Raw genomic sequence first — 11,119 nt, forward strand, 5'->3', positions numbered from 1 at the left:
GTTCATGTCAAATCTTCCTCGAAAGCCAGTTTAGTTTAAATGTTGCAAAAGTGCACTTTATCAGTGTCGTTTCCCTTTTAGTATGTTTACATTCTGAGCACATGTTGGTAAAATTACAGAAACTATTTAAATTAAATTAAAATTTACATATGTTCAGAAATGTTCTTCAACCTAAATTGTCTTTTATTTTGTTCGGTTGGTGCTGTGTCTTACATCGGCAGATGGTTTGGTTGCACTGTTAGGAAACTCGGAAATTCATCTTAAAAAAAAAAAAAAAGTGATGTAAAAAAGAATCGTAATAAAATTGTGATTTTATTATGAAAAAAATTACGATATATTATACCGCCCACCCCTACTTACATAGAATGAAATGATGAAAATACACGAATGAGGGTAAAACAAAACTGGAAGAAGGACAAAGAAAACAGTAAACTTAATAAAAATCAAAGAGAGAAACGTGACACATGCTTGAGAAGGACAACGACGTAAACTGAAATATTCTTTAGCCTGTGTGGAATCTGTGAACGTGGAACTTTTCAGACAGTAAATAACAACAACAAAAAACCCCCTCGATGCGTTTTCACTTGAAACGTCGTCGTATAAACAGGGTCGAGAGCTGCCGTTCGCAGCTTGCGGTGACGAGAAGTGATTTGTCGTTCAGAACCTCCATCCAGTGTGATCTCGCGGGACTCAGACAGAACTGAGCTCCAGAGGAACAGAGACGTCACTCATGATGCCAGCAGGCAGACAAATCTCCGACACGGCGCAAATAAAAGCCTCAAAACTTTTTTTTTTTTACGTGCTTGTAACCGTCGGACGGCGTTTTAGCAAACAAGAAGACGAGACGTTCAAACGGGAAGCCGGGGACCCGTTTGGGCAGCTGCTGTTCATAAAACACCTCCAGGTCTCGGCCTCCGCTTCCTCCGGGGTGTTGTCAAGCAGTGTAGGTGGTTTTAAAGCTTTTGGCCTTCTTCAGTTAAAGTATTAAATCCCACACCAGTGCCTTTCCGCTGCTTCGGCATTCAAGGTAATCACTTAAAAATCATGGTGATGGACCGGTCCGCCTGAACTTCTCAGAATGTGAGTGAGTGGGCCTCAGCAGGCTTGTTAACACAGCGGTCCAGGAACACGTTGGGTGGAACACAGGGAGGAGGGACTGTACCTGTAGAGGGACGCCGCTGAACGCTTCAGGCCTTTGCCTCTGCTGGGCTTCGGTTCTCCTGCCATGTTGATATCTGGGAAATGGGGGGAAAAGACGAGGAATCACAGTGTGAATTCACCTTCATGCACGAGGTAAAAAAGAACCTCAAAGCAAAGATTTGAAAGACGTGGAGGAGGAGGAGGAGGAGAAAACTGGGAGTGCGCTGCCACGGGATTCCCACCAGAGGAGGCTGTTGAGCTTTTTATCAACATCTCCCGTCAGCCTGTCGTCATCATGTTCAACTTTCAGGTCATTAGAAAAGAGAAATATAGCCTCAATCATGTCAGGGACAGGGAGGAACAACATACACAAAGTAAAATGCATGATTGAGCCACAAAGTGTTTCTATACCTTTGAATATACACTGTTTTCATTACTGAAGTTATGTCTTTATTTCAATTAAAGTCCAAAACTGAATTCAGAAACATACAAATGTGCATGTATGTTCTATTTGTACTCATTTGAATTCTGACTGCAACAGACCTGCATACCTATACACATATATTTAAACCCCTTGTAAATAATCTATGCAAATAATTAAATCTATATTTTATGAAAATACATTCACACAAAAGACATAATGTAGATCCAAGTATACAAACACCTATACATACTGTTATACATACACATATATAACTTAACACATATAATTCAACATGTCATAAAAGGAGAAGGAAAAATAAAAGTTTTAGGCAACTTAGATATATTTATGAAAATGCATGTACCGGTTTACAAAGTAAAAAAACTCCAATCTACACATGCATATCTAGACAATACACATATAGCACATACAGAGAGAGAGAGAGAGAGAGAGAGAGAGAGACAGAGAGAGAGAGAGAGAGAGAGAGAGATGCATCTGTCTCTCTCTCTCCGTCTTGTGTATATATATATATATATATATATATATATATATATTCCAATATATTCCAATATATTCCAATATAAATACTTCTATATATTATGAATTTCTATACACACAAAATGAATGACTATATCCAATGTAACCACAAATATCCCCACAAGGTTGTAAATGTTAGCATTTCTGTGATAGAAACAAAGAGACCCCCCCCCCCCACCACCACCACAACCACCACCCACCCACCCATCCCCCCACCAGCCAGGCCATGGTTGTTAGCGCGTCAAGGATTTTATACGAATGAATCACCATAAATGGCTTTTTATCAGTGAAATACATGCAGGTGGTTTTTCTTTGGTTATGCTGCTGTTGCACCGGGAGCTTCTAAGAATAAACCACATTAATTACGATTAAGAGTGTTTTAATGTTTGGCAACATAGAAAACTGTGACGAGGCTCCAGCAGAAGGTTTATGAAATGAACCGAAGGTTCAGTGCAGGTTGTTGACGAGGACCAAACAATGGTGCTTCTTCCTGAGAAGATCCATGGAAAAAAAAACCAAGCTAAAAATGAGTATAAATATGAATCATTTGATGTGCAAAAAATATTCCTTTTGAGGTCAGAAAACAAAACGTGATTATACTTAATGAAAATCCCTCATTTTACACGTTTTAGCACTGGTGTGCTACAATATAATGTGTTTATTGAAAAATAAAATAGAACTCTAAATAGAACTTTTTGGATACATGATGGGAAATGACTGCAGAGTACTTGTACTCCTAAATTAAAAATTTTACGAAAAGTTGCTAAAATACATACATACAAAACAATTAAAAAACATAAAGATACATTGAGACGAACTTCTCAGGCGACTTTCTTTGGTAATAATATGAATTCACCTTTTCTGTATTTAATAAGTACTTGTATCAGTACTCGGTATTGGCAAGAGGCTCGGGGTTAGATAGATAGATAGATAGATAAGTACTTAAATAAGTGGTTTTGGTGTCATCCCCAATGGAAATGGACTTTTTATACATGTGGATCAACAAACATGTTGAAGTTGAAACTGTCCAGCGTGTGAAAACTGTTGTTTCAGCTGGAAGTGACTCCAGAACACAGCAGCACAGGTTCCGTTCAGAAAACGGAGATTTGAATCCCACCCTCCTGAAGAGACGCCCTGTGAGCAACAAAAACCCTTCTGGTCAAAAAGCCGATGGTTCAGGAAGCCGTTGGTGAGAAACAAAATGTCACAACTGTTGTGAATTCAAAAGAGCTGATTCTGTCTTTGTGCTCCTCATGTCTGTTAAGGTTCCTTTGCCTCTTGCTCCTTCCGACATTACGCGGGTTGAATAATAGCTGCGTGTGATTCACTAAACGTCTGAAACCCCGTCTCCACTCTGCGGAATCTCCCAGCATGCACCGGGGGATCGCTGAGGATCGTCACCAGCAGCTCACTGGTTTAATCACAGAACAACAAACAGACGCAGGATCATGTGGAGAAAATCTGGAGAGGAACCACCAACACTGAGACACTTGCAAATTGAGCGATGCCCCCCCCCCCCCAGAGCTCATGGCCATGGAGTGGAAGAGGAGCTCAGTCAGAAATGTGTCTCCCTTATAAATAGTCCAAGAACCTCAGTGGAGGATTATGTGACTGCAACAGTTAAGAGCCTTGTTTTGTTTTGTTTTGTTTTGTTTTGTTTTGTTTTGTTTTGTTTTGTTTTGTTTTGTTTTGTTTTGTTTTGTTTTGTTTTGTTTTGTTTTGTTTTGTGTTTTTTAAGTGTAATTAAACAGAGCACAGAGTTCCGCCCACACAGGGGTCATCAGATGAGAGGGATTTAGATGTGTAGGTCATGTTTCCATGTGAGATAAAGATTTTTCTTTTTGTACAAAATAACAACTAATCGGTGTTTGATTTCAGTAGAGAGTGTAATTTCAATCAATAAAAGCTGTGGTGAGCTTTGTAAAGCACGTTGGGGCTGCTCACACAGCTATAAAGTGCTATATAAGTGAAATCCATTTATCTTTTAAAAAAAAAATGTATATTTATTAATCAGGTTTCCAGGAAGGAAAGTTACATTTCACTTCTGCACAATTGAAATGACCATATTTCGAAGACTGAGTGTCGCCCGAGTATAAAGCGTTTTGTTTTAAGTGAAATTGCAAAAGTTTCTTTATGTTTTGTGGGTCCGTTGTCATGACAACGTGACTAGAATACGGCTCCATGCCCCTCCATAGAAAGAGGCAAGAATGCGACTGTGAAAATGGTCCAACTCTGTGGAAACGCCACTTTTTGACTATGCTCCGATTGTCTCCATGGAAACGGGGGAAGACTTTTTGAAAATGCTCTGACTCTGTCTCCGTGTGCAGCGGCCGCCACACTTTAGTAACTAGTAGTTCAATAGAGCCAATCAGAACCAAGTTTTCCTCCCTGGTGTCATGACTCCCAGTCTATATTCTTCTGGAGTTGGTACTTTTATTTTGACAGTCACCATAATAACAATTCAACTTGGTCCAATAAAAAATACCCCGTGTTCTGCCAGTGTTAATGTTAATGTGTTGTTCTGTGATTCTGTGTGTGTGGTTTCAATACGAAGAGAAAAACAACAACACCAACTCGTGGCTAACAACATCGTTTTCAGTGTTTCTGCCATTTCCATGGAAACAGACATGGTTTTCAAAATGTGATATGTAAATGAAAAACTTTTCCGAAACATAAACACATATTGATGCATTTCCGCATCTCAAAATGACGGTAGAGATTAACTTGACATGAGTAAAGAAACGGATGTATTGTGACGTGCCACTGGATTGAGTTTAAAGTCATCAAATGTGCTGAATCATCAGTCAAATGACCAAAGTTTGAAAAAAAAAAAAAAATCAGTTTCAGGTTTATTGACAAGTTTAAAGTCTAGATTTTTACACATTTTTACCGAATTGTAGAAATCAACAACTATCATAAAATTCAGCACAACGTCTTGATCACATATGTTGTGTCTGTCATCAATTCATCGTGGTTCGGTACGAAGAAACGTGACTAAGAACAGAACCACTTTCTCGATAGAAGGGTTGACCAGTCCGCCGACTGATCACATGCAAACATAATTTCCACTTTTATGACCCTGGACCAGCTCATCAACTACATTTTACGATTTTCCTGATCCAAGTCCCACCGATGTGAATGTGGAAATATATGTCAGTCCTCACAACAGTAGTAAACACACACACACACACACACACACACACACACACACACACACACACACACACACACACACACACACACACACACACACACACACACACACACACACACACACACACACACACACACACACACACACACACACACACACACACACACACACACGCACCTGCTGCTCCATATGTCTCATTGACTTTACCTTCTGCTCAAAGGGGGAGTCCCTGAACGCAGCACGCCCACAAACTCACTTTATAGATCCTGGCAGCGTCTCTGGGTGCTGCGGGTCGTTTCGGTTTGTCTGCTGATAAAGAAATTTTAATCTCAACATTTGCCAACAGTTTACCTCGAAGGTAACAGAGGCTGCTGCCATTATCTTGGAGAACTCAGGCGGCATTGAGATTTCCTTTTCTCGCCTCCATGCAATAATAAAATGTTCCGAACGCTGTCGTGACGAAGGACACCACTTCCATGTTTAACAATGTTAAAAGCTCATTTAGAGAGGCAGAGGTGGCCACGGTCTGCATGTAAACAAGCAGTTCTGCCTGCGGGGTCGATCGTACAGGGAACTGGCCTGACTCACCTGGCGCCCTGCCGTCGCTCCTTCCCCTTCAGTGCTCCCGGCACAGGCGGCCATGTTTCATCCAGTGAGTGGCCTTTTAATTATGTTTCTCAATCAAATATCTAATTCATCTATGGGATATGTGTACAACTATATATTTAGTTTAAATTCACACTTATCTGAAATACTATTGCTGTGTAACACTTGGAGTCAAAGCGTGGCTGCGATGATGGCAGATGTCCAATCTAATATTGTCTGTCTGTGAGCTGTCTGATTGATATATTTAGTGGTTTCACTCATGTGTGTATTTAACTTTGTTACAATGTTTTTCTTTCCTCTTTGTTCCCTCCCCTTTACTATATCTTTAGTCAATATGGTTATATACATATACATAGATAAATGTGACTTATCCACATAACATGTAAATCTGTACAGTGGTTGATAGAATTCTAGATATCTATTCACAATGTCTCTATTTGTTTATTTGATGGTATCATTTGAACAATTGCCTTCAAGTTGTTAAATAACATCACTATGGTTCTTTTGTCTGTACATACATACGTCGATATATAATCACACACATTCTGTATATAACAATGTCTCTTACATTGCACTTCTGGATTAGATGCCTACAAAACTTTGACTCAACAGAGTGATAACAAAGACTGCGAACAACGTCAGGCTTTATTTTTTCAAGTAAGTGTATAAAACACCTCATGCGCAGCTGCAAAACAGAAAATAGTTCCCGCCTGAGCCTCAGCATCTCTGATTGAACAACAGTTACACTCCCGGGTGACGCGTCAACACCACATCTGTCTCATCATTAAAAACATTCTTACTGCTGCCTCTGACCATCGCCAAAAAGACGACATTTTTAAAATGGAAAAGATAAAGACAAGATATCCACAACTCAATGGTGAAATCTACTAACAATCATTCAAACTGAACAGCATTCTGAAAATCCTGTCCTGTGAAAAAAGCCTCATCATTTCTACAACACCAACACTGCTGAATCCTCTCGACAGCCACAAGAACTTCCTGAAGTCACCAAACCAGACTGTTTGCCTCCGACTGTTGTAATTTCAATTAAATATCACCTCACACTGTCTTTGCTTCTTTTGTTTGTGTTTTTATTGTCACATAGAATATTGGAGCTTTCTTCAAAAACAAAAAATATTACACTTCAGTTGTTTGGCCGGTCGTGTGATTTTTTTTTTTTTTTTATTTTATCAAAAAGAGACTTATACGTATATAACAAAGCATACCAGTACATACCATCTGACCACTAGATGTCACTGTATAACAACCAGATGCTGATGGATGTGGAAAATAAATGTAACTTATAGTCCAGGAAATACGGTAAGCATGATATATGCCTGTAGGAGGATGCAGGAGTTACTGAACAGAGTCTAAGTTCAGAAGAATACATTTCACAAGATGCTAATGCTAACCGTTGGAATGGTTCGATGCTACTTTTTAAAATAACAAGTACTATTATGAGTACTAACTTTTAGCCACTTGTTGACGCCGAGTACCAATAAGAGTACATATTAAATGTCATAAAGATTGATTTATACTCCAAACACAAGCAATATGAGCTGTGAACCAGCTCCGTATAGCCTCCGCCTCGATGCGACAAACATCTCCAACAACCTTGAAGGCCCCAGTACGTTTCCAGCATGCATAGCGCACTGTGTAGCATCTATCTACACACTGCGCTATGCATACTGTAGCTCAGGACGGAGCCCAGCGTGAGCTGACATACGCTCCAACTCAATGTTGAGGTGTGTCAGTTATATTTAATCATGTTTAGCATGTAGCATCACTGGTGAGTGGGCCCCGAAACTCTTTAGCATGTAGCATGATGTAGCATCACAAGTGAGTGTGCCCCGAAACACTTTAGCATGTAGCATGATGTAGTATCACAAGTGAGTGAGCCCCGAAACTCTTTAGCATGTCGCATAATGTTGGATGTTGGATGTTTCTAAAGAAAAGAAAGAAAGTTTGGAGTTACTTGATGTCCCTGAACACATCACATCAACGTATCAACGGCATGAAGCTCCTTAACGCTTAAAAATCCATGAAATAGCCACGTCATTGTTGCATGGTAAAAAAAATAGCAGCTTATAGTCCAGAAATTGCGGTCATTGCCAGGTTGTGTGGGGGATCTTTTATGAGTACGATTACTCCGTGTAGTATCGGGCCTGATACTGGTATCAATAACGTGTTCCTCCATGTGGCCACAACTTTGTTGCAATTGGCACATAAAGCTCAGGCTAATGATTCTTCTAATCACTTTCCCTTTTCATCAGAATTCTAAAACTTTTCTTTATTGGATTCTTGACCCTTATAGAAGTTGTATTACTTTTTTTTAATGTGATGTGAGATCGGCTGTAAAGACCGTCTTCACTTTCACATTCCGTTTACTGTTATTTCGCCAAGGAGACAAAGAACCGTCGCGGAAACGACAGGTTAAAAGCGTCTTAAAAGATAACCTTTATATTATCCCAGTAAAACACATAGCAGGCGGAGACTTCCTGGAGTGGAAAGCGATTGAGAGAGATATATGAGGAGAGTGAAGATGTTAAAGTGAACAAGGGAGAAATTGCAGCTCAGAGAGAGACCCAGCAGCTGAACGTCGACACTCGGCTGTCACGGCTTCATTCCACATCACAGACGCAGGCAGGGAGCCTTCTGGGAACTGTACCGCTGTATCACTCTCCCAGCGTGGAGGTGTGTGTTGACAAGAGTTGTTAGCAATTAACCTTTTAACCCGGGGTGAGCGCATGAAGAAGCCACACTCATTCATGAAGCGTGTCGTGCGCCGGAGCTGCTAGAAGAGAGCGCTGCAGCTCTGCAGCGACTGAACGCCGAGCAGCCGAACGCTGAACGCCAAGCAGCCGAGCTCCGAGCAGCCCGTCTCTTCTCGCTCCACCACAACCCCCCGACTGATACGCTACGGTTCAATTCAACTTTCAAAATTGTAAATATTTTCAAATCTTAAACCTAAGAGAGCAGCAAAGTAACAATTAAAAGTTGATTAAAAGTCTAAGCATCCGTTCACACAGCAACGTTTTGAAAAACCATATCTGTTTCCACGGAAACGGCAGAAGCATGTAATTTTTATGTTGGGCCGCTAGTGGGTGCTGTTGTTAGTATTTGTACTGAAACCACACACACATTCAGTAGAGATCAATTAGGGACAGGGTCGATCCGATCCAGTATCGGTATTGGGTTCTGATACCAACGTAACTCTGCAGAGATTTCAGATCCATGAAGCCTCGTCTGCTTCACTGTTGCTGAAATGACTCCACAGTGTTTCTCTGCACGCTGCTCTGCTCGCTGGTCACAAAATGTGGAATGGATTTCCTGAATGAAGGCGGGTCTCAATGAGACGTGGAGTCATGAGTCTGGAAATCCATTCCACAGTTTGCAGCTCGCGAGCATGCTAGTGTAGTAGCACTGAAGTGATTCTGAGGTTTTAAAGATATAGGTATAGATGTATAGAGGTATAGGTATAGATGTTGATTTAGGCCGCACGGTGGCGCAGTGGTTAGTGCTCCAGTCTCACAGCAAGAAGGTCGTATGGTCCGGGGCCTTTCTGTGTGGAATTTGCATGTTCTCCCTGTGTGTGCGTTGGTTTCCTCCAGGGACTCCGGTTTACTCCCACATTCCCAAAGACCTGCAATGGGGTGCCTGAGCAAGACCCTATGCCCCCCCAGCTCCCTCAAACGCCGCACTGTGTGGCTGCTACCGATGGGATAATTCAGAAAGGGATTAATAGAGTGCTATAAATAAAATAAATGACACGTTTATTATGAGATGATGACGTCATGCAGACCCCCACATTGTCATAATTGAACAAAAATAGTTTGTACTGTTTCCTTTCCTGACCTTGTACTGACCCCAAGTTGCCTTTTGAGAGAATACATGTATACATTCGTAGATTTCATACTTTACTCTACAGACGAGTTCATTACAGCCAGTTCTGATTGTTACAGATCTACTGAGCATGTGCAGAACCCCTAGTTACTACGGCGGTGGTAGCAGCAGCAGGGTTTTCGCCGGCTGAACAAGGCATTTCCAGAAAGTTCAAGTTTTTGCCCCCGAGCATTTTTAGCATTTTAAGTTCCACCTTGGGAGCCGTTCTGCAAAAGTTGCATTTTCAGAGGCTCTGAGTTCCGTTGTCATGGAAACTGACCCCCAAAACGCTACAAAAGTTTTGTTGTATTTCTTGATAATGTTGCATAAAACTGGCATAAGTTATACACAGTATCAATCGTGAACATTGCAGTTCTTTCAGTGGCTCCTGGGTTTTAGATTTTTCTGACAAATCATGAAGAGAAAAAAAAACTATAATAGTTGAAGGGATGTGCAGTAGCTATTTTATTTAATACAATTTTTTTAAAAGCACGACTCCAAGTACAGGTACTCATTTTTAGTTACTTGTTGAAAATGAGTATCATTAGAAGTATTAATTTAATGGAATTACAATTCTTGCAGCTGTTTTCACGTCTATACTATAAAAATAAAAATAAAAATAAAAATAAAAATAAAAATAAAAATAAAAATAAAAATAAAAATAAAAATAAAAATAAAAATAAAAATAGTAAAGGCTGCGGTCTAAGTTGAGGCGTCCGGTTTACGCCCTCAGACTCACCCAGCGTCTGTCCGGCCAGCACCCGGCCGTTCTCCCCGATGACGGCGCCGCGGGCGTGGCGCTCGCCGGCGTACTGGACGAAGGCGTAGCCCTTGTGCACGGAGCAGCCCAGCACGCGGCCGTACTTGGAGAAGATGCTCTCCACGTCCGACTTCTTCACCACCGCCGTGTTCAGGTTGCCGATGAACACGCGCGAGTTGATGGACTTGGGGTCTGTTTTGTTGGTCACATTGCTGGTCATCACCTTCAGCGACATGCTGGAGCGACGGAGCGGGAGGGAGGAAGGGAGGGATGAGGAGAGGCGGGATTCTGCAGGGGGAAACAAATAACGGGAATTAGTCACGATGGAGAGACGATTACAGACTGTTTACACGGGTGTGACCCGTCACCGAACAACAAAAAGCCAAACCATCTGCGAAAGCAGTGACGAATATAAACAATGGAAATATAACATTCAATGGACTGAAAGAGAAGCTCCGTGGAAAACAAATGCCACAAATATGGCTCGCGCTCATTCGAAGATGAATAAAATCAGCTTCACTTACAGTCGTGCACTAAATACAATGAGCATTTGCATTTTTTAATGCTCATTTACATTCATTTATTAGCCGGAGAGTGTTTAATTAAAATGGTTCATTAA

At 41.1% G+C, this 11,119-nt stretch overlaps 1 protein-coding gene across 1 annotated transcript in view; it reads right to left on the bottom strand.

The window, feature by feature from the left end:
• raly (RALY heterogeneous nuclear ribonucleoprotein) overlaps positions 1-10,735 on the bottom strand; it is a gene marked incomplete at both ends in the record, with an annotated part of 31,710 nt that extends 20,975 nt beyond the window's left edge. Inside the window, 2 exons of the mRNA XM_080494431.1 lie at positions 1,163-1,235; positions 10,480-10,735. Coding sequence (XP_080350557.1) covers positions 1,163-1,235; positions 10,480-10,735 — 329 coding nt within the window. The remainder of the gene's footprint in view (positions 1-1,162; positions 1,236-10,479) is intronic.
• Positions 10,736-11,119: the final 384 nt, after the last annotated feature.

This window comes from Blennius ocellaris (genome assembly GCF_963422515.1).
Source record: "Blennius ocellaris genome assembly, chromosome: 4".
Classification (NCBI taxonomy): Eukaryota; Metazoa; Chordata; class Actinopteri; order Blenniiformes; family Blenniidae; genus Blennius; species Blennius ocellaris.